The sequence below is a fragment of the Carcharhinus amblyrhynchos genome, chromosome 4 (genome assembly GCF_965287045.1).
Source record: "Carcharhinus amblyrhynchos chromosome 4, sCarAmb.v2.hapA, whole genome shotgun sequence".
NCBI classification, from domain to species: Eukaryota; Metazoa; Chordata; class Chondrichthyes; order Carcharhiniformes; family Carcharhinidae; genus Carcharhinus; species Carcharhinus amblyrhynchos.
In genome coordinates, this window is record NC_137327.1 from 11475501 (window position 1) to 11500309 (window position 24809).

The 24809-nt window shown below is 40.3% G+C and overlaps 1 protein-coding gene across 1 annotated transcript; it reads left to right on the forward strand.

Moving 5' to 3' along the window:
- The first annotated feature begins 22 nt into the window (after nucleotides 1-22).
- Nucleotides 23-21415, forward strand: dynlrb2 (dynein light chain roadblock-type 2). The gene is made up of 4 exons (XM_080186708.1): nucleotides 23-119; nucleotides 7302-7377; nucleotides 14909-15076; nucleotides 21197-21415. The coding sequence occupies exons 1-4, from the start codon at nucleotides 117-119 to the stop codon at nucleotides 21238-21240; spliced, it is 291 nt and encodes a 96-aa protein (XP_080042834.1). The 5' UTR covers nucleotides 23-116; the 3' UTR covers nucleotides 21241-21415.
- Nucleotides 21416-24809: the final 3394 nt, after the last annotated feature.

Consider the following 24809-nt stretch of genomic DNA (forward strand, 5'->3'; position numbering starts at 1 on the left):
TGACCCCAAGCTACTGCATCCGGGTCAACAGGGAGAGGCATTTCCGATTCCGCCTAGCAACCGCTTCGTTGCCTCTTGGTGTGTGGTTTCGCGGCTGTGGGCCTCGGGAAGAGACGATGGTAAAAAAGAAAACAAAACGTCACGCGAAAGAGAAAACAAATATGCTGTTGTTGTTAATTGGCGGGTTGTTCACTCAGGGAGGTTTGCGGTGTGCCAGTGTCTTTCCCCCCTGCGCCTGTCAGGCTCGGAGACTCTGAATGCCCAGGGCCAAGGGAGGAGGGATGGCAGTGAGTCCAGGGCCTTGAGTTGGGTTTTGCATTGTGCTTGCTTGGTTTAGTATATGAGAGGTATATAAATTTATATCATATAATTAATGATAGCGTACAGAGAGGAAAAGGAAAGGGTGTATCCGGTTCGTGCAAGTTCCTTCTACTTAACTCATTTACACAGCACGAAGTTCTTCTGTCAGTTTTATATGAATCTTATTGTGATTGAAAACAGTGAGTGTTGGAAAGACTCAGCGGGTCTGGCAGCAGCTATAGAAAGCGGAAAAATAAAAGTTAACCTTTCCAGTCCAACGTGACCGTTCAGAGCTCTGAGGAGCTGCTCTCTATTGGACTCTTTTGTGTCTCCAAAGATGCTGAGTCTTTCCAGCATTTCTGTTTCGATTCAGATCTCCAGCATCTGTAGTATTTTGCTTTTATGTTATTGCTCTCATAGTGATTTTTTTTTTGAACTGGCCCTCTAAGGGTTGACTGAAATCCTTTACAATCTGTATAAATCATTGGAATTGGAGGAAATGGGGTGGATTTCTATTATTCCTGCTTTTTGACGATTTGGTCTGTATTGATTGTAGCTTCAATATTTTAAAACAGTAGTGCCTAACCACTCTTTTAAAAACAAACTCTGTGGACTTCTATCCAGATTTTTTGTAAACAAAGGATTAGCTGGACCTTTAACTTGGCAGTGGGGTAAATTGATTTTTTTTTGCCACTAGTTATGGTGGATATGTGAATTAATGGTATTATGTTGATTTTCCAATTATAGGATAACCACAAGCAGTCTGATTACAGGTTTTGGCCTTCCAAAAATACATCGTTTCTGGGGGGATGTTGAGTTGAGTCGTTTGAGGGTTCAATGATTCTCATTGCTAATTAGAGTAATTTGTGGGACTGGTCTAAAAACAGCACTTGTATATTGACCAAAGTGTTTCTCCCAACAGTGTTCTTGCTAATCAATATTGCTAAGTAATCCACAGACAAAATTTAAAAATAGCATTACATGAGTGGGCCATATGATCCCTCAGGACTGCCATGCCAAGAATAATGGATTATCTTTGACCTTGTCTCCACTTTCTTCCCAAGTTCACAAATCTATCTATCTCTATGAATTTACTCCAATTCAGCATTCATGATTATCTGTTAGAGAATTCTAAAGAATCACAGTTGATCTTATATCCTCATCTTCATTTTAAATAGTCTGAGACTCATTCTAGAGTCTCCAACCAGATGGCAAAAAGTCCTGGCAGCGTCTACCTTTCAGACCCCCTCAGAATCTACGTTTCCATGACATTATCCCTCAATCTATTAAACTCAGAGTATTAAACCATTCCAGTCAATCTCATTTTTGGACAAGAAGCAATCTAGTAATTTTAATTAAAAAAAAAGAAATGTGTGCTTTATTGGCAAGGCCAGCATTTGTTGTCCCGGTCTTAATTACCCTTAAACTGCATGACTTGCTTGGCCTTTTCAAAGGGCTGAAATGAGAGCAGTTAAGAATCAGCTACGTTATTGTAGGCCAGACCTGGTAAGGATGGTACATTTCCTTCCGTAAAGGATATTCATGAACTAGATAGCTTTTTATAACTATCAATGATTACTATTGGTGACAGCAGCTTTCTATTTTTGACTTAGCGATTGAATTTAAGTTCCATCAGTTGCCATGGTCGGGTTTGAACCTGTCCCCTGCAAGCATTGGCCTGGGCCTCTGGATTTCTTGTTATGACATAACCACCACTGTCTCCTTCTCCCTGCTCTCACTGTTGAAGGACAGATAGATAAAAGTGTGCTTGTTTAAAAAAAAACTCTCAACTGACGTCTACAAGTTTGCTTTTATATCTACCTGTTATTTGCAAGTGATACAGCCTTTAACACAGTTTAGATTGATTACAGGAAATCCCAACCTGCACAGAAGTGCATTCAGTTTTTTGACATGCAAGTTATGTTTAGTTTCTCTGGTAATGATTTTGTACCTTCTCAGTTAGTTGTCTGCTAATTCACGACTCCTGCTGATGCCCACCCTCTTTGAGAAATCAATGTTCCTCAATGTCGAACACTATTTGGAAGAAGGACTGAGATCTTTGAGGGCACAGAATGCACACAGTATTTTAATGTCCATCACCAAAATTAGCTTGCCACTGCTGTCACTGACCAAGTTTACCAAGTCCTGAAGACGTGTCTGCCAGAGTAGGTGTATGGCAGCTGATGAGAGAATCAATACAAAAGAAAAACCCATCCAATTTCAACCTCACCGATCCACCTAGTATAGATGCATCAGCCCATAATTGTATTTGTAGGAGCAACTACCGCACAGGTCTTGTGGAGTTATAGTAGGGTTGCATAGTACCATCACGATCCTAAATAGAATAAATTAAGACAGATTTAGTGGTTCAAAACTAAACAGCCTGAGCTCACTGTGTATCACCAAAATCTGTAATCTTGTAACCTGGTAAATTCTTAACTCAACAAATGCAATCGAAATAAGAGATCAACTATGACTCAATGAGGATTGTGGAAGAGTATGTCAGAAACAGCACCAGATGAACCTAAAATGAAGTACCAAACTAATGGAAACTACAGCAGAAGCAACACTCTGTCAACAGACCCCACAGCCAATGCATCAGATCAAAGCTCTGCGATCGTGCCACATCCAGTTGTGAAAGATGTAGACAGTGAAGCAATCGACCTGATCCTCTGAGGGCCAGCCCTAATGCACCCCTTCCTGATGAGCTTAATGCATTCTATGCCTGTTTTGAGCAATAGGTCAGTGAGATCACGTCCTCCACTCTAGAAGCCTTGGATGAGCATGTATCTGAGGTAACCAATATAGATGTGAGTGGCACAGTGGTTGGGCAGCGCATTGATTGGGTAGCACAGTGGTGTAGTGGTTAGCACTGCTGCTTCACAGTGCTAGAGACCTGGGTTTGATTCATGGCTTGGGTCACTGTCTATGTGAAGTTTGCACATTCTCCCTGTGTCTGCATGGGTTTTCTTTGGGCGCTGCAGTTTCCTACCACTGTCCCAGGTTAGGTGAATTGGCTGTGCTAAATTGACCCATACTGTCAAGGGCACAAGCTAGGCTAAATGCATGGGGTTATGGGGAAAGGGTCTGGGTGGGATTGTGGTCAGTGCAGACTCAATAAGCCGATTGGCCTCCTTCTGTGGATGTCAAAGCAGCCTTCTCAAAGGTCAATCCACATAAAGAGACTGGCCTAGATGGGGAACGCAGACGAGTACTTAGATCCTGCACGAATCAGCTGGCAGAGGTATTCATAGACATCTTCAACCTCTCATTACAACAACTGAGGTCCCTAGATTCTTCAAAATGATGACCGTCATCCCAGTACCAAAGAAAAGCCAAGCAATGTGCCTTAATGACTATCATCCTGTGGCTCTGACATCCATCATTATGAAATCAGCCGCAAATCAGTTCCAGCCTCCTGGACTGCCTGGATCCACTAAGTTCGCCTACTGCCACAACAGGTCCACAGCGGACGCCATCTTCCTGGCCCTGCACTCAACCGTGGATCACCTAGATAACAAGGACACCTATGTCAGACTTCTATTTATTCACTGCAGCTCAGCCTACAACAACTTTGTTCCGACGAAACTCCTCTCTCAACTCTGTGGCCTGGGCCATAGCTCCTCCCTCTGTGACTGTGTCCTAACTTGCAGACCATAATTAGTAAGGATAAGCAACATCATCTCCACGATCACCCTCAACACCGGTGCCCCATAAGGCTGTGTTCTCAGACCCCTATTATACCCCTTCTACAGCAATGACAGTGTGACCAAATTCCCTTCCAACACAATTTTCAAGTTTGCTGACAACATCGCCATAGTGGGTCGGATCTCAAACAATGACAACACAGAGTACAGGAATGAGATGGAGAAACTGGTGCGACGACAATAATCTCTCCCTCGATATCAACAAAACAAGGGAGATTGTCATTGACATCAGGAAGCATAAAGGAGAACATGCCTGTGTCGACATCAACGGGGATGAAGTAGAAAGGGTTGAGAGCTTCAAATTTTTAGGTGTCCAGGTCATTATCAACCTGTCCTAGTCTCTGCATGCCGACACTATAGTTAAGGAAGCCCATCAACACCACTACTTTCCCAGAAGACTCAGGAAATTTGGCAGGTCAGCTACGACTCTCACCAACTTACAGATGCACCATAGAAAGCATTCTGGTAGAATCACAGCTTGTATGGCTTCTGCCCTGCTCAAGACAGCAAGAAACTACAAGAGGTCATGAATGTAGCTCTATCCATCTCATAAACCAGCCTCCCATTGACTCTGTCTGCACTTCTTGCTGCCTTGGCAAAGCAGCCAACATAATTAAGAACCCCACGCATCCAGACATCTCTCTTCCACCTTCCTCTGTTGGGAAAAAGATACAAAAGTCTGAAGTCACATACCAGCTGACTCAAGAACAGCTTCTTCCCTGCTTTCATCGGACTTTTGAATGAACCTACCTCACACTACACTTTAGCTAAGACTGCAACACTACGTTCTGCACTCTCGTTTCCTTCTCTCAAGAAACAATACTTTTCACTGTACTCGTGACAATAATAAATTAAATCAAAGCAGAATCTAGTGTATCAATGGAAAAGACAGCATCTTCAGCCAGAGGTACTGAGTCGATGATCCATCTCACCCTCCTCCTGAGATCCCCAGCATTAAAATGTTAGTGTTCAGTCAATTAATTCAGTCCACATGATTGCAAGAAATAGCTGAACACATTGGTCATGGCAAAGGCCACAAGCCTGACAACATTTTGGTGATAATGTTGAAGATATGCTCCAAAAATAACTGCACCCATAGCCAAGCTAGTGCTCACTACCACTTCAAGAACAACTGGGGGCAGGAAATAAATGTTGACTTTGCCAGCAGTGTTTCTCTACGTGTGTGAATGAGAAGCATGCAATTTTACAAATTTTTGAGACTATTCCTTTTATTTTGCTACTAGCAATTCTTGCATTTGATAATGCATGACTTTTCTTAGCAGTTATGTAGTGTTTTGCTGTTCTACAGTTCAATAGAATGTAGGTTGTGAACTGCCAATCTTGATCTCAAGTGCTTTCCTGGTGGAAGAGAGAAAATTGTAGTGCCGATGCCCTTGCATCTGACTCCTCAGGCATGGTGGTGATGACAAGGGGAATTATTATTTCGTAAATGTAACCTACCCTTTTTAATTGCACACTCCCTCCTACATTGTTTACAATTGCTAAGAATATCATATACTGACCCAGCTATAACCTCTCTTCGCTCTGGGTGGATAATGCCTCTACCTCCTACCTCTTTCGGTTTATCTGCAATCTTCAAGGGAATTACAAGTGGAAGAAGTTTTAAAGACCTCTGTTATTCTGTTTATTCCATAGGCAACCACACCTGTGCATCACCTTGTGTGCATCTGAGTGCTCTGGTCCAAAAATAATGCATGTTAAATTGAAATATTTATAGCACAATTGGCTGGTATCTCCTTTTAAATGTTTGATAGCAGTTTGTACTTTTGTCATTATGTATAGCAGAGCAGGCTTTATAACATAACCAGCTGCTAGTTTAGTGTGGCTTGTAAGTGCTTTGTTATGACAGTTCGTAATCCAAGCATTGCCAGTGGGTGAATGTTTTAAAGAAAATTAATTCAATCATATTTGAGAAAATTATTCAAACAAATGATTCCAAGACTAGCAAACATTGTTAGAAGTATGAGAAGTTGTGTTTAGAACATCAGTTATAAATGAGGGGAAAAAATGTAGAACTGCTTTTTAAAAATTCTTTCATGGGATTAAGGAATTGCTGGCAAAGCCAGCCTTTGTTGCTTATCCCAAATTGCTACAGAGAAGGATGGGGAGCCAAGTGCAATAGAATGGCTTGCTAGACTGTTTGAGGTTGTTAAGACTCAACGACGTTGCAGTGGGTCTGGAGTCACATGTGGACCAACCAGATAAACATGGCAGATTTTCTCTCCTGAAGGACGTTAGTGAACAAGGTGAGTTTTTATGACAACCGTGATTGTTTCAAGGTCACCATCACTGAGACTAGCTTTCAAGTCCAGATTAATTGATTGAATTTAATTTAAATTCCATCAGCTGCCATGGTGGGATATGAACGCGTATTCCCAGAACATTAGTCTGTACCTTTTGGATTACTAGTCCAGTGATATTCCCGCTACATCACCATTTCCCGTCTCTGATGGATTTATTAGAGTTCCTGGCTGTTCTCTGGAATTGAATTTATAATATTGATATAATTGAGGGGAAAAAAACTCAAAAGGTGGATTGTTATTTTCCTTTCTGTTTCCTTGTGCTTTTACTTCCATCCAATGTTCTAGTCAAACTGGTGGGGAAACCTGTTCCCTTGCCTATTTTAGAAACTGCCGTCAAAATTGATGTCAATACAGTATGAGTTGGCCTCTCTCTCCTTTTATTTCAGATAAGTATTTTTTGCAATGTGACCAAGATTTGAAGTATTTGTATTCATGTGAAATTATAAATTTTATACTGCCTTTGGACTCAATACATTTTCCTTCCTCCCATGCAGTTCACTCGTGGCTAGCTTGAATCTAGATCTTTCCCTTCTGTCCCCTTGCCTCTTGTGGAACTTGCTTCTTGTTGTTCCCAGCAGTGTTTCCTCTTCTCACTTATGTCTCCCTCCTATCTTTCCCTGCTCCACTCCATAATGAGTCATGCTCTTATATTGCCTTTATTTCTTACAGATTCCTCATTTTATTTGTGCTTTGTTTTGCAACTTACCTTCCTCTTACTTTGTTTCATTTTAGAAAGTTGAGTCAACTTTAGTCTCATCTACCTGATTATTTCAGAACCTTGCAATGAAATACATGGTTGCAGATCTCATTGGAACAGGCCCTTAGTTACAACATTTGTCCATCCTGAAGGTTCCCATTTTCTCAAGTTCTTAATAACTACTGGTTTATGCACTTTGGGAGAACTGTAATTTAAGAACTTGCATTCTATCAAGTGCTGCCTTGTGTATTAATCTCTTTTTCTTGTTTACAGGGTGAGGTAGAGGAAACTCTGAAGAGGATTCAATCTCACAAAGGTGTGGTTGGAACAATAGTTGTGAACTCAGAAGGTAAGTGGCTCTTTACATGTCTTAATGCTATTCTAAGTTCATGTTCCTATCCAGACATAAAACAAGGCTTACAGAACTATTTTTATATTGATTTAGTTATTTGTTCATGGGCAAGATAGTTAGACCAGCATTTATTACCCATGAGAAGGTGACGGTGAGCTGCCTTTTTGAACCACTGCAGTCCATTTGATCCAAAGGGAACCAGTGTCCATAAAACAGCTTTAGCACAGTGCAAATTTGTACATCCGCTTCTCGTGGGTTATCAAGTCTGCCAATGTGACAAGGAGTTAGTTGAATGATAAAATGATGCAGAAGGAGGCCAATCAACCCATCATGCCTGTAGTGGCTTTTTGATACAGCTATTCAAATAATTCCTCTCCTCTGCTCTTTCCCACAGTGTTATATGTTTCTTTCCTTCAAGTATTTTCTAATTCTCTTTTTGAATTTTATTGTTAAATCTGCTTCCATGGTCCTTCAAGAAATGCAATCCAAATGACAACACTTTCTTAAATCCCCTTTTCTCCTAGTAACTAACACTTCTGCCACTGGAAACAGTTTTTTCCTTACTTTATCAAAGTTAATGATGAACTTGAACACTCATCAAATCGTTTCCTACTCTATGAACAGTATGTTTTGTCTGTATAGTGCGCAAGAAACAATACTTTTCACTGTATGTTAATACATGTGACAATAATAAATCAAATCAAAAGTCAAATCTCTTTCAAACCTTTTCTGCTTTAAGGGAAACAAGTCCAACTTCTCCATGCTTGTTTTACTGCAGCTCTTTATCTCTAGTACCATTGTAATTTCTGGTAAGGCCTTGACGTTCTTCCTAAAGTATAACGTCCAGAATGGAATTTGATGATGTCGATACTGGGATCTGATCCATGTATTGGATTTCAAATTCAAATGCTACCATGTAAAAGCTCTTTCTACATTCTTTAGATTTTGAAAGTAGGCTGTTTTCATCCTACTGTCTTCAGTCCCTATAGCGGATGTATGTTGGCTCTTCATGGAGAGTTCATTTGCAATGTCTGAACTGTTGGGAAGAAATATAGTACCTTGATGTTGACAACCTCTCTTAATCCTGGCTAGTCTTTTTCAAGAAAGAATCTTTAGAGTCACAGTACAAACATCAATGAGCCAGGCTACAAGCAGAGAAACTTGTGTTGGTTGGAGGACTTGTGTTTTTACATTGGTTATGCTTATCACAGAAGTGAGCTAGTGCATGTATTTTTCTTATTTTTATAATAATTTGTTAACAGCATGCAGTACTTTGTTTTGCTTCTTGTGAAACACAACATCTTCCATAACAAACCAAATGCTGTTTAAGAGAGCAACTGACACTGTGTAGATATCTGTGCCAGATCTGTATTTGTTTTATAGCTGATAGTTGCTGTAACATCACCTGGAACAGTGAAATGTCAACTTGGTGATAGGATTCATTTTGCGTAGGACCAGGGCAGCCAGCAGTGAGTGAGTCGATAGGACAGGTGCAGTATGGATTAGTTGCATAGATCAAAAGAGCACTTCTGTTTTGTACATAGCTAGATTTGTGGTTGTTTTCAGTGCTGTGTTCAATCAGTGGATAATCGTAGCAACACAAAGCATTAAGCTAGTTCCTATCTCCCTGCACAATAATTTTGTATTTGAATTACTTACCAAACTGCAAGCATTTTCCCACAAGATGCCACTTTTTGGTTTCTTGTAGATCTGCTATGGCAGGAACTAAGATCGAGATTGTGCATATCTGTGGCTAGGTAATTTTTGTGGTGGGGTGTTGGAGAAGAGAGAGAGAGAGAAGCAAAGATGGAAAGAAAAAATAATCCTTAAAAAACAAGGGTGAAAGAAAGCTTGTATTTATGGAGTAATGATTTATATGTATTTCCTAGTAATTTTAAGTAGCGATCATAATTAATTTTCTCTAGGTTAGGCTGTCAGAAATATAATTCATTGGAGTTTGACAGGCAGTAATCTGAAGGTTTTTTTCCATCAGCTGACTAGTAGATCCATGATTTGCACATAAGGGGGAGCCGAAAGTCTTTATCTGCCACTGTTGAATGTTTTCTCTCCCCTTCTCTCTGCCTCTCTGCTTTGGAAATGAAGTTCATTAAATAATGGTGGCTTTAGCTGCAGCAGTTGCATCGAGTTGGTTACTCAGGATTCTTGCCTTATCTGCAAACACCACTACATGTGCTTATTGTACGTGTGCATCATTGGTGCTCCAGTTGAAGGAAGATAAAATGCACATGTTTGACCATTACAGAAAACATAATGCGCAACATTCATCACTGTGCAAGAGGCAATACTGATGAGATTAGTGAGTCAGGAAACTCCAGTGTGTATCTTAATGTCACAACTCAGAGGATTTTAAAATGGTGTACCGGGCTTGACTCATTTCTGCATCGCTTGCATGCACATGCGTACACCGTGAGGTATCAGTGCGACCTCTGGTGAGCACAAGAGGTTATGATTGTGAAGAAAAAAAGCTGAAGTAGAAGAGGAATCACATTTATGTAATAAAAGGTATTCTTTGGTTTGTTTTACACCATTTCTTGCCCTTTCACAGAGCCCCATTATATGAGTGCATCTTGGAATACAGCTAGAAACTACTTGGCGTCTTTCTGTGTATGTGGCACTGTCTTTGCACTTCAGGATAGTAGAATGCAAATCCACTGGCGCGGTTCAATTCTCCAAATACTCAATTTCTAGAACATAGAACAGTACAGCACAGTACAGGCCCTTCAGCCCTCAATGTTGTGCCGAGCTATGTCCAATCCCAAGATCAAGACCTCCCTATAATTCTGGAGTGCTCCATGTGCCTATCCAATGACCGCTTGAAAGTTCCTAAAGTGTCTGACTCCACTATCACAGCAGGCAGTCTATTCCACACCCCAACCACTCTGAGTGAAGAATCTACCTCAGACATCCCTCTTATATCTCCCACCATGAACCTTATAGTTATGCCCCCTGGTAACAGCTACATCCACCTGAGGAAATAGTCTCTGCACGTCCACTCTATCAATCCCTCTCACCATCTTATAAACCTCTAAGTCGCCTCTCATCCCCCTCTGCTCCAAAGAGAAAAGCCCCAGCTCCCTCAACCTTTCCTCATAAGACCTACCCTCCAAACCAGGCAGCATCCTGGTAAATCTCCTCTGCACGCTCTCCAATGCTCCCACATGCTTCTTATAGTGAGGTGACCAGAATTGCGCACAATATTCCAAATGTGGTCTCACCAACATCCAGTACAGTTGCAGCATAACCCCACGGCCCTTAATTTCAAACCCCCTGTTAATAAATGCCAAATTTTTCTCCCAATCATGTAACTTTGAGACCCTATACTAAAGCAGCACTCTTCCTGTCCAGTGAGGAAAGTAAATGAGAAAGTTCTTATGTACCACCTATGTCAGGCAAGCATTTTGGCAACATGGTGGCAGTGGTGGAGAGGTGTGCAGCATGTTATCAGCATGTACACTGAAACCTGCATTCATACTAACCATCGGTTGTGGTTGTTATGATGCCATGGGTGGGATGGAAAACACAATCTCTTTGTTCAAGCTAAGAGTTGCCAGCAAGGTGGGTGTTGATTTGTGAGGCAATAACATATTTGAGGAACTTTTGGATAAGCTTCCCTTCCTAGATTTATCATCGCCCCTCAGAGATGAGAAAGTTTCTATGAAGGATGTGCTAAAAAGCAGCAGGATAAGGGGATGTTTGTGGTAAGAGTCACAAGGAAGTAGTCAGAAATGGCTTTGATAGGTTGAGGCTGTGGAGATGATGAGTTTGAGTTGTGGCTCTGAATGTTGGTATGAATGTGTGTGTTTATTTGGAGCGAAAGATTAAATAACTGGACAAGTTAAATGTTTCATTGTTCTAACTTCAAAAAATCTCCCCAATTTAGTAAGCTCTTAATTTTATCTTAATTTTAACAACAATGTAGCTAGGTTATCATGCTTTTTAATTCTTACACCGCAGATGCCCTGTTACAGAGAATTTTGTGCTCAAATTTAAAATTTGGAACATGAAATGTAATGGCAATTTACAATTTGCAATGGTTTTGAGCCTTGTAATATTTGGGACAATATTCTAAATGGCCTATTTCTTAACATGTATTGTGATCACATGCCACATTAATTGGTGCTTTAATAGCTCATATCCCCTGTGCACCCTGAGATTTGCTGAATAAATGAGAACTATTGCAATCAAATTTAAGATGATGGTTACACAATTAAATTGTCCATGATATTAATATAGTATTTCCTATGAGATTGCACATGGAATGATGAAGGCAGCATTTTATTGAAGCTGCAGAATTTATTGAGACATTTTTCTGCACTTGCCTGTAAATGGCCTTGCGATTCATATAGTAGCAATATTATTTCTTCTTGTCATCTTGAAATTCCCCAGCTGAGCTAAGCAGGAAAGCTGTTAATGAGATAAAGACAGAAACTCTACAACTGCACAGCAGGCCACTTCACTTCTAGGAATGAATGAAATAATTGTGAGCTGGGTGTGGCCCAGACGAAGCTCGCCATGAAATGTTAGCTTTATTTTGTTCCTTCCTGAGATCTGGGTGTCACTGGCAAGGCCAGCGTTGTTGCCCACCCTTAATTGCCTTTGAGAAGGTGGTGAAGTGCTTTTTGAGCCACTGCAGTCCATCTGGTGTGGCATGCCCACAGAACTGTTAGAAAGGATTTGATCCATTGACAGTGAAGGAATGACAATACAGTTCCAAATCAGGATGGTGTGTGTTTTGGGTGAAAGAGGTCATGCATTTAGAAGGTGCTGTTGAAGGAAGTTACTTTCACCTTTTCAGGTATTGATTGACCAGGAATGCACTTCCAACATTTTCTGTTTTGATTTTTATTATGGGTATTTACATTCTTTATAAATTTGTTAATTTGACAATCATAAAAACGTAAAAAAAAGCAGGAGAAGGCCATTTGGCCCTTCAAGCCTGCTCCACCATTCGTCATGATCATGGTAAGTAATTCAACTCAACAGTCAGATCCTGCTTTCCTCCCTGCTCCCAACCTCCATTTCCTTTGATCTCTTTCACCCCAAGAGCTATATCTAATTCCACCTTGAAAACATACAATGTTTTGGCCTCAACTGCATTCAGTGGTATCGAATTGCACAGGCTTACAACTCTCTAGGTGAAGAAATTTCTCTGCGCCTCAGTCCTAAAAGGTTAACCCTATATCCTTCAGCCATGATTCCTGGTTCTGGACACATCTCCCATTGGGAACATCTTTTCTGCAACTGCATTGTCTAGTCCTGTTAGAGTTTTAAAGGTTTCTAAGATTTCCCCCTCATTCTTCTAAACTGCAGCAAATATAATCCTAACCAACTCAATCTCTTCTCATACGTTAGTCCTGCCATCTCAGGAATCAGCCAGTTAAACCTTCTCTGCTCTCAATCTATAGCAAGAATATCTTTCCTCAGATAGAGATCAAAATTGTACCCACTATTCCAGGTGTGGCCTCACAAGGCCCTGTTTAATTGCAGCAAGACATCCCTACTCCTGTGTTCTCCTCTCGCTGTGAAGGCCATCGTGCCATTTGTTGTCGTTAGCACCTGCTGCACCCGCAAGCTTCAGCGACTGGTGTACAAGGACATCCAAATCTTGTTGCACGTATCCTTCCCTCTTAAATTATAGCCATTCAGATAACAATCTGTCTTCCTATCTTTGCTGCCAGAGCAGGTATCCTCATATTTATCCACATTGTACTACAGCTGTCACACATTTGTCTATTTGGGCAGCTTGTCCAAATCACACTGAAGCATCTCTGCATCCTTCTCACAGTTCACATCCTGTCAGCAGCCTCAAATGGTTTGTGCAGAGCACCTTGATTTACCTGTTATCTTGCTTTTATTCCATGGTAAAAGTGCCTTGCCCAACAATTGAACTCGCAATGTGATGGAATGTGGACATCACAGGTAATGCCTGCATTTATTAGCCTTAAAATGGTTGTAGTGAGCCACTTTTTTGAACCTTTGATTTCTTTATGGTGATCGTTATACAGTTTCGTACAACAATATAGTGTTCAATTCTGGTTGCCACGCTACCAAAAGGATGTGGAGGCTTTGGAGAGGGTACAGAAAAGATTTACCAGGATGTTACTTCGCATGGAGGGCATGAGGAGAGGTTGGAGACACTTGGTTTGTTCACACTGGAACGACGGAGGTGAGGGGCAACCTGATAGAAGTCTACAAGATTATGAGGGACATGGGCAGTGGATAGTCAGAAATTTTGTCCCAGGATGGAAGAGTCAATTACTCAGAGACATGGGTTTAAGGTGCGAGGGGCAAGATTTAAAGGAGATGTACAAGGCAAGTCTGTTTCACAGAGGATGTTGGGTGCCTGGAACTCGCTGTCGAGGAGGTATTGGAAGCAGAAATTATAGTGACTTTCAAGGGGCGTCTTGACAAATACATGAATAGGATGGGAATAGAAGGATATGATCCCCAGAAAGGTAGGGGGGGCTTTAGTTCAGCTGGGCAGCCTGGTCGGTGCAGGCTTGAAGGGCCTGTTCCTGTGATGTAATTTTCTTTGTTCTGAGTGGTTTGCTAGGTTAGTTCAGACAGCATTTATGTTGCTGAGGATCAGAAGTTATATGTAGACTAGCCTTACTTCAGTGAACTAGACACAATAGTTACATGGTCACTGTTACTTCAAGTTTTATCTAATTGACTGAATTTTAAATTTTATATAGTTGTCAGAGTGGAATTAGGACCCATGCCTCTAGATTATCAGTCACAAGTAGGCTCATGTTAATTCTGCAAAGAAGTTACTGTGAAAATCCCCTAGTCGCCTCACTCCAGCACCTGTTTGGGTACACTGAGGGAGAGTCTAGTATGGCCAAAGCACCAAACTAGCACGTCTTTTGAACTGTGGGAGGAAACTGGAGCATCCAAAGGAAACCCATGTGGGCACAGGGAGAACATACAGATACTGCGCAGATAGTGATCCAAGCTGGGAATTGAACCCAGGTCCTTGGCACTGTGAGGCAGCGGTGTTTGCCACCATGCCACCCAGTTATATTACTGTATCACTATATATATATATATATATATATTACTACAAAGTTTAAGATACTCGCTGTTGTGGCAATGGCTTGGCCAACTGCCTTCTGTTGGAGTGGAGGGGGACAAATATAGTAAAAGGTACAGCAGCATTTTTGTCAGTGTGGAGGGTTGGGGTCAACATTGCTTCCCATTATAACTGATTTTTTGGAAAATAAACAATTTGGATTCACTGATTTATGAATGGTGCCGTCTTCTCAAATAGATGATTGAGATGGGTAGAATTGACAATTTCGAGAAGGAGCTGGACGTGTCAGTTGATGTCTCACTAACTGATCACAAGTCCCCTTTATGACTGCAAATTTCCATATTGACTGTACTGTAAATGCTGAGACTGCATTTAAAAACTTTTTTTTAAATTGTTTTGTCTTTTTGGATATGAGTAAAATATGAAATCAATGTAGAAAATTACTATTTGTTTTTTGCATGTTTTAATTTGCAGGAATCCCAATAAGGACAACATTGGATAACTCCTCCACAGTGCAGTATGCAGGCCTGTTCCATCAGCTTGCCATGAAGGCCAGAAGCACTGTCCGAGATATTGATCCACAGAATGACTTGACCTTCCTACGTGTCCGATCAAAAAAACATGAGATTATGGTTGCACCAGGTAAAGCTGTTTGATTGTAGGAGTGAAGTAGATTGTTTCCCTGTAAGGTGGCGATTCAGGTTATTCAAAAGTGCAGAATCTCTGGATAGATCTGCTAAGGGTTGGCAGCTTTGGGTAAAGGGTAGGGTAGATATAGTCATGCAGAGGGTTAAAAACCTGAAAAGTGAGGTCAGGTCAGGAACCCATTACGATCCTACCTACCTCTAGTGGGTTTGCAAGTAAGTGGGGAATCCCTGTGGAGCACTCTGGTGAATAATTAAAATACACAAGGAAGTGAGTAATTCAAGGTGTAACCCTGCATTTAATAACCAGCTCATGGGTTTACCATGCTATGTTTAGCTCACCAGGGTCAATGAGGTGAGAATACAGCTGCAAATGCTACACAGTAAAACTGACCAGTGGGAAGTCTTCAAAAGGTGAAGGCTAGGTGAGAGGCTGCTGCACACAGCACTGTTAGTGTTCTACTAGACAGTTTCCAACCTCTTGGAAGTAACCAGCCTTGGAAATCACTCACTTTAATCTGCACTTCAGTGGTACAGGTCAGAGCTGCATAGACTTCTCATTGATGAGAAGCATCAGGTGCAGCACCAGTTGCCTTCTGCTGAGCCACATGTTGCTTCACAGGACAGAGGGGTTGGAAAGATTGAATTTAACCATGTGCACATATGAGCAGTCATAGAAACCTTGAAGCTACTTATCCACAGGCTGTAGTTGGATGTCCTCCTGTCATTTTTCAAAACTATTTTGTGGTTCTACTATTAGATGGGCAACTCTAATGTTGTGAAATCTTGTACTGATGATTTGTGTAACTGGAGCCAGAAATGAAATGATGGCAGAAGGTGACAAATTGTTGTAAAATGAAAATGTTCACTAATGTCCTTCATGGAGAACTTGCCAACTTCTTGTCTGGCCTGCATGTGACTCCAGCTCTATGATCTACAATTTATTCTTAATGCTCTCATCAACAAAGAATATGCAATGCATATTGCCTGCTGTGTCAACCAAATCCTAAGAACAATTTTTAAACAAAAAAATTCAGTTGCCTGGTTCAGAGCAGGTGATGTTTCCATGTGTCCTTTGTTGTCAGATGTTTAGGTGCATGTGAGAGGGTCCTGGAATAAATTACCTTCCAATTTTCCACGTTTTGGAGAAGTAGTGATCCTGCACTTATTGTTTCCCTCCAGGGAATTTAGCACAACCAAATATGCTGTGTGAGTAAGTCTGTGCAAAACCATTTCTCATTCTGCCTCTAGTGTACTTGTGTGAGACTCCCATACTTGGAAAGTCCTCTGACACCAATCATAAAATTCCATTAATTATAGCTAGCCACAAAGTGATAAATGTGAGGATATACCGTCAGTCCATATCGATTCTCCCTCCTCCATATGTCTTTGTTTCTACTAATGGAATCTTGCAGATGGTGGCCAAAGAACCATCTTCGTTGTCTCAGCTTGATTCAAAACGAATGGTTAGGGAGTTGGACTAAAACTTTAGCTCCATGATCCAGTGCAAGAATACTTTCCAATGCAGGGTAATAAATCAGTTTGGCAATCAGTAATAGTAATCTGTACATAGCAGAATGCAAATATTAATTTGGAAAAAAATTGATTTGGAAAAAAAGATTTGGAACACCAGCATTAAAAACCAGGAGTGTGTAGTGAAGAGCTTCTACATGCAATTCCTTGATGGTTGGCTATAAGCCCTATTGGCACAGGTATGGGAATTGTATGGGCACAAATGGCAAATGCTATAGAGACCAACAGAATTAGTTTTCCTTAATGGATGTAAGAATCCTCAGCAAAACATAAAATGTCTAACATATTTCTGTACATGTATTGCATTTTGCTGTGCCGTGACATGCTATATTTTGGGCTGAAATCATTTGGAAGAGCCTAATGGATTTTTCTTGCTAAAAGGCAAAGGCAAACTATTAAAGTTGATTGCCTGTTGTAATGTTCCTCATTATATCTAATTCGTTACAGTTTTCCTGTAAGTATAATGTGTGCTGTGTGAGTATTCATTAAGCCAAGAGGAAAGATCTAGTTAACTCATTACTACTTCAGCACTGCACTCGAGTTATTGGACCTTGATTACTTAGGAAACAAATTGTGCGTTACAGTTTTCTATTTAGCATGCTCTAGATAAGCTCCCATTTATCAATTATCAAAATTTACTTTTTGATCTGCCATCGTAGAGACTATTAATTTTCACTTTCGGTAATGAGTATTATTTGGCAGGAAGGATTGAAAAGGAGCATTTAATATGAATACAGTGACACTGCAGAACTCCATGGAACAGAGGGATCCAGGTGTTCTGATACATGAATCACAAAGTGGTTATTCAGAAACAGCAAGTGGTAAGGAAGAAAAATTGAATATTGATGTTTATTGCCGGAAGAGAAGTGTAAAAAAAAAAGGGAAGTGCTCCTGTAGCTGTACAGGGCCTTCGGACGTACCTGTACGGTTTTGTTCTGCTTACTTAAAAAGGTATATAAATGCATACGACGCAGGTCAGAGAGAGTTTATTTGAATTCCTAGGATGAAGTGATTATTTTATGAAGTGAGGAAAGGTTGAGCAGGTGAGGCATGTACCCACTGGAGTTTAGAAGAATGAAAGGTGATCTTATTGAAACAAATAAGATTGAGGGGACGTGACAGAGTGGATACTGAGAGGTTGTTTCCTCTTGTGGGGGAGTTTGGAATTAGGGGACACAGTCTTAAAAATTACAGGTCTCCTACTTAATACTGAGATGAGAATTATTCCTCTGAAGGTTTCTAGTCTATGAAATTCTGTTCCTCAGGAAACAGTGGAGATAGGATCATTAAATATATTGAAGACTTTGTGATAAATTTTTGATCAAGGAAGTCAAAGAATAAGGGAAAAGGGCAAGAAAGGTGTTGACACAATCACTTCGACCATTGGCTTATGCCTGCTCCACATTCTTTTGTTCTTGTGTATTTAGCAGGTAGGTGCTAATCTGCTGTGGGAAACATTATGTTTAGACCTGCATGATTGCATGTGTCATATTGTTAATTTATCATTTTAAATTGTGCCCACACTTGGAGCTGTACCAATCAGCGCTGCAGCTTGATGTAATACAGCTAAATGGCTCTTTGTATATAACATTTTGTACAAATTTAAGCATGCAAATTTCACACAGCCATCACCCTTTTTGCCAAAATCTCAATAGATGAAGAGGAGAAGCTGAAAGTATTACATAATAAAAATGTACCATAACCAGCTTTATAAAACAACACTGATTACATTCCAAGAATTTTCTGCAGAGTAGCAAGATACTTGAAAGGTGTCCAATTGTGCAATTTCTCTCGTGCAGTAATTAAAGTACAGAAATGATTTTTGCTGAAAACTTAATTTCAAATAAATTTTAAATTATGTTTTGTAAACAATGATACCAGTATTGAGGTGCAATGGAAGTGTTGAGTTGCATTCATGTCAGTTTAGCTGTGTGCAGACAACGACATTGTTGGCATTCTTTTCATTACTCCATGAAACTGGTGGTGACATCTGGTGTTCGTACATATGCAGTTAAACATGGAAATCCAGAAGTTGCCGTCAGTGATTCTACACTTCTCCACAGGGAAAAGCCTCTAATGAGAGAATAATCAGATCAATGTAGTGGTGTGAACCTGGGCTAATTGCCCACTTCTTACGAATTAAAATCGCCAGAATGTTTGACAGCTTTTCCAAGGAGGTGCATTTTAATAAAGCCAGGATCCAGCCAGAAGGATTTTTTTTATGTGAAGAAACATACGCAAAATAGCTCAGATGGAAGTATCTGATTTTTACAAATGATTTTTTAACGTTTAAACGTCGAACCATCAAATAGGATTTTTTGTATTTTCTTTACATCTGTGACTTCTAATTTTTCTTTTCCAAGTGCTGGAATTGCTTAAAGAGGAAGACTTGAAGGAGAAAATGCCTTTTGTACTTGTGGTCCTGATGTCATCTGCTTTACACAAAAAGGGATTCCAAACAGAGAGCAACAAAGAGGAGTCAGACATCATGTCCAGGAGAGGCTGTGCTTTGAGATGTTGTCAAAGGAATTGTGTTTGAGCAACTATGCTCAAGTAAAGAGTGAGGCAGTTGCCACTGGTGATGTCAAAGGAGGACCTTCAGCTGCGTTCTAAATCCCACACAGCCATTTCAGTGTTGACAGTATTCAAATTTAATGTGTGAACCACCGGTTAGACATTGACAACATGTGTAACATGCAACTTTTAAAGAGGCTGCTTTCACAGATTTTATATTCCAAAGGACTTCTGAGTTTCTCAACTTTGAGATCTTCCAGCACACAAAAATGAGATCTATTTCATAGAATTGTTGACTTTCCCAAAGTATTTGGGAGTTAATTTCCCATTGAAGGCACCAACTGTTACATCTGTGATGCACACAAACAGGAAGGAAATTCAGTCATTAAATTTGATGATCCTTTTGTGATGCCCACCTGTGAATTCTGAATGTCAGTGCAAATCACCTGAGGAAGTGTTCAAGATGTCGTCTTCCTCTGCCACTCAGACTTGAATCATGCACTCAGATTGTGCCAAATATCGGGATCAGCATTCAGCAACAAGGACTAACTGCTGCAGCTGTGTTTGGGGACATCCTATTGCAGGACCAATAGTTAAGCGCAGGAAAGATTCAGTAGTACACGTGACATTGGGTGAAAGCAATATTGGTGCTGAAATCAAGTTTCTGTCATCTCAGCAAGATGACATGGAAATCCTGACAAAGTCTTCGGGGTTATGCTTGTGCACCACTCAAAGAAACCAAGGCTGCAATGAGTGGAACTATTAGAAAGTGGTTAGTTCATTTGGACAATGAGAATGAAAGGAAGGCTTCTGAAAGATGGCACGATTCAAAGTGGAACAGTGGAATAGTGAACTTTTATTCAAAAAGCAAATATTCATTACCAGACTTAGAAGTAGTTTTTCCCACAATTTACATAAATATTGAGTTACTGAGTGCAAGACTTTCAATAGAAATTGGAAACTGTCCTGGCTTGAGACAATTCACACCCCTTTAACTCCCTCTCCACTCACATTGTACCTGTAAAGACTTGCATTCCAACCATTATCTTGCAATTGAGGTCAGTAATGAGTCTGCCATTGGCAAAATCTGGGCCAGTAACATTAACATTAATGGCAAAATCTGGGCCAATAACATTAATGGCAAAAGGCAACTTGATTTCTTATAAAATACACGGGAAAATTCTCAATATTATCCACCATGAATCCATGTCTTTGAAATTGACAATCACACATGATTCAACATGACAGTAGCGATTGCATCTATATTTACCACTCATTTTACCAAGTGTACATAGTTATCATAAGTTATCATAATCTCCTGTGAAATTGTTCAGAAATGGTCCGAGGTTGAACTACTTTAGAAACATGGCACTGTGAAAGTAACACGCCCTCATCTTTCCAGTAAAGATTGCCTTTCACCTATCCCCTGCAACATTTCTCTCTTTCTCTCTTCCTCAGATTAAAGCAAAATTTTTACATTGAAAGCTGATAATCATGGATATCTGAGATTGATGGCAAAAATCAGCAGGGTTTGGGCAGAATCATAAACTGCAGAAGTAGTTTTTGACAGTTGCCACTCCAGTTTAGTTTACAGTTTGAAACCTTTTTTTCCTGGTACCTGTTCAGACTGACTGTGTTTCAGTTTAACATGGGGAATTGGCTTGTTTTTGTCCTAAGACAATTGTCACAAACGGAGACTAGCCATATCTGCACCTGCTGTCCTTAATGCACAATGACAATCACACAGGATGGTTAATAATTATGAAAAGAAATAAACTGCAGTTGGTTAAGACAAAAAAAAAATCTGTGGTTCAGATGAACAATGACTTCCATGAAGACCACTTGGCTTTGCACCTGTAAACAGAATGGTTCTCGAACACATTTTTCAAACTGGAGGAGAAAACCTAATTTGCAATGACAAATAATCTGATAAGATGTTGGTGTTTAATCATTTTACTTTTTAAGTATAAAGTACTGAACATTTAAAATGTGGTAAATATTGTGACTGTGAATTTGTCCAGTTGGAAGAAGCCTTTTTATAATAGTTTTGTATTTTCTGTTTAATTTACAGATAAAGAATATCTTCTAATCGTTATCCAGAATCCGAGTGAATGAACTCAGCGCATATCCAAATGGCACAGGAGAAATGGTCCGACTATTAGTATAACTTAAATGAGTTATCTTGTGACAGTGTGAGGGACCAGTCATGGTTATGAATCTCACTTATTAACTAATTTTAACTGTCTTTTTCCCTTAGAATACTTCAAAAATAAATAGCAACGTTGTACAACTGGTTTACCTTTCTTTATACCATCATTATTTCCTCAGTGAATTTGATCACAGACATGGTTCTCTTATCTGTGGCATGAAACGTCTATCTCTTGATTATCATAGGCCTCTTTGTGTACTACTGGGGATTCTATCGGCCCGCCAGGTCTGCACTGACTCTCCAAAAGAACATCCCACCCAGGCAGTCCCATTCGTTCTACTCCTGTAACCCTGCGCGCTTACTATGGCTAATCCACCTAATCTGTACATCTTTAGACTGTGGGAAGAAACTAGAGGACCCGGTGGAAACCCGTGCAGAAACAGTAAAAACATGCAAACTCCACACTCCGTCACCCAAAGCTGGAATCAAACCTGTCCCCTGGCACTGTGAGCCAGCAGTGCTAACCACCATGCCACCCCAAACACATGATTCTCTGATTTGAATTTGAAAAGATGTTGGATATTTTTCAAAGTAATCTTAATGCCAGAACGTGAATGCAAATTGGAATTGAGGGGATATTTTACAGTCTGAAGGTATGGTGCTTAGTTGCAGATGTCAAAATCTCAGTTATTGAAATAGAAGTGAAATGGATTCACTAATTAGCTTGGCAACAGCTGTCCTTTTTTAATTGCCAGGTAAATTAAATGTTTCAAATTAACTTGTCTGGGCCATTCCTTAACTGAGATGAGGACAAGTTGCTGATAAACTCCCTGCCAACGTTGCTTTGTAATTGCATGCTGGTGGTGTTATCTATAATCTCTTTCTATAATCTATCCCTTCTCCTGTCAGTAGAGAAAATAAAAACGTTCATAGGGTTAACTGTGATAGTTCCATCTTAAGGCTAGAGAAACTAAGCCTTGGTGAGTATGGAGACAATCTGCCTTTCTATAACTCTAACTGTGAAAATGGCTAACAACTAATTTTATCTGAAGATTTTCCAAGACATTAATTTTGGGATATTTCAAATACATGATGCTTTGTAAAGTCAAATTGTTTTCTTGGAGGAAAAACTTCACTTGAAATAACAAAGCAGAACTATGCTGTTCCCCGCTGCTGGTGTAATGAAGCAGCTGCTTTGAATTACTAATATCAACATCTCTGCTCAACACCTCGCTTCTACTGGGGAATTAATTTTTGACTTGGTTGACTCACCATACTTACATTTCCACTGGACAACCTCCAGAAGTGCACTAAAACACAATCAGATCCTGGACTTGCCCACCTTTTATAATTGCCACTGCAATCAGATGTTGGTTTATCAATACTCCAGCTGCCTGCACCTAGCCACAAGTCAATCTCATGTTACCACAGTACATCAGACTTTAGACACTTTCCTATTGTCCTTCCTGTTTTCACAGGCAGGACATGTCTCAATTTTTGCAATAACTAAATTGAGTTCCTTCTATGTCTATGTTTGTATGCGTTTTGGCTGTTCTCCTAACTCGAGTCTATTATGTCTGAAAAGTGACATGTTGCTCAAGCATTTTGCCTTGCGCCCATCATGACAAATGCAAGAATGCAAAAGAAAACAATCACAGCAATTTATACTACAGGAGAAAAGAATGCTGATTGTTTGGCAAGTGGACTCTCACCAATTCTTTGCCATGGGTGGTGCAATGGTTAGCCCTACTGCTGCACTGTGCTAGGGACCCAGGTTCGATTCCTGGCTTGGGTCTCGGTCTGTGTGGAGTTTGCACATTCTCCTGTGTCTGCATGGATTTCTTCTGGGTGCTCTGGTTTCCTCCCATAGTCCAAATATGTGCGGGTTAGTGGATTGGCTGTGCTAAATTGCCCTTTGCTAGTACCCTTGACAGTTAGGGCCAGGGTGGGATTGTGGTTGGTGCAGACTCAGTGGGCTGTATGACCTCCTTCTGCACTGTGGGATCCTGTGATTCCATGGCTTCCCAAGTCCCTTATAATTTAAAAAGATTACAACATTTGGGCATATTCCATTTGTTTGCAGAGAATAAGTCCCTGTGTCTGAACATAAGTCACTTCTAGAAGTATAAATGACATTATGAGCTTGACCGATTACTTTAAATTCAGTTGTTAATGTAGCTATAAGCACAATCAGGATTGCCTGCAAGTGCTAACGATTGCAGAATACATTTAATGGATTTTGTTTTGTTCAGTTTATCAGAGTACAGACCATACTCAACCAGTCTGCACAGTCAAAATCCAAAACACATCCACTGTTAAATGTGATGGATCAGTGAAGCTTGTGAAAGGGTCCGTTGACAGAAATGAATGCATTCATACAGAGCGAACTGTTCTATGCAAACAAAAGGAAGTTGCTCAAGCCTTGTGCCTTTTTCAAATTGTTTGGGAAGCCTATAGGTCTGCTTTGCTTTCTCCATGGCAAGACCACAGCCAATCACAGCCAAATTGTCACCCAATCAGCACACTTCTCTTATGGTATAACTGTTGTGATCATTTGAAATTTGATATTCTCGCATTTGTTCTGATGAGTGCAAGATGAAAAGTTTCAACAACATGTCTCTCTTTTCAGCAATATTCAGGTTCTGTGCCACCAAGTGTTCCTTATTTCTATTACTTTTTCCTTTTCCTGACCCCTTTGTGACCTTTTTTCTTCTCCGTCCTTTCAGCTAGTTTTGCAACCTTTCTTCCTCCTTGATTGTTTTGACACCCACCTCCGCCCATCCCATCACTACTCCTGATTCATAACTATTGCCTTCCTTTTTTTTTGACAGAAAAAGGCTAGATGCTGTGGAGGAGCAAAGAAATTATGGTGTCCAAGTGCATCACTAAATTTCTAATGTGCAGGTGCAAAAATTAATCTAGTATGCTAATAGACTTAGACTTTATCTCAAGAAGACTAGAAATTGAGGGGAGGGGTATAATGCTTCGTTTCTGAGTTTTGATGAAACCCCACCTGGTGTTTTGAATGCCTCACCTGAAAGAATCAGTGTCTGATGCAAAAACTAGCAGTATCTTAAATTCCCATGCATCTTTGCAGCACACCTATAATATCTGCCTGATCCCTTGTGCCCAATTATAAGGTAATGGCAAGTAAAACATGCATTTGTGGGGTGAAAAATTGAGTCTGACTACTAATAAAAGCATAGCATGTCATGGCTGTAAGGGGATGGGGAGGTGCAAGGGCCGGGGTGGGGGGCGGGGGAGGCAACTCATAAGTTGAGTATATGCATTACGAAGAAAAGGGTATTTTTGATATTTTGTTATACCGTGAAGGAGCCTTGTGGCTGTGTGTGACAAAGTCAGTTACGCTGGGGACTAGATGTCTGCAGGTGTCAAGGTGTAAAAGGCAGGCAGTTGAAGTAAATGTGGTCAAGTTGCATTTTCTATACAGAAGAATGTTGATAGAAATTTGCATGAAAAGGTACAGAAGGTTTGTTGTGTTCAGTTGTTAAATTCCAGGGGGAAGTAAAAAAAA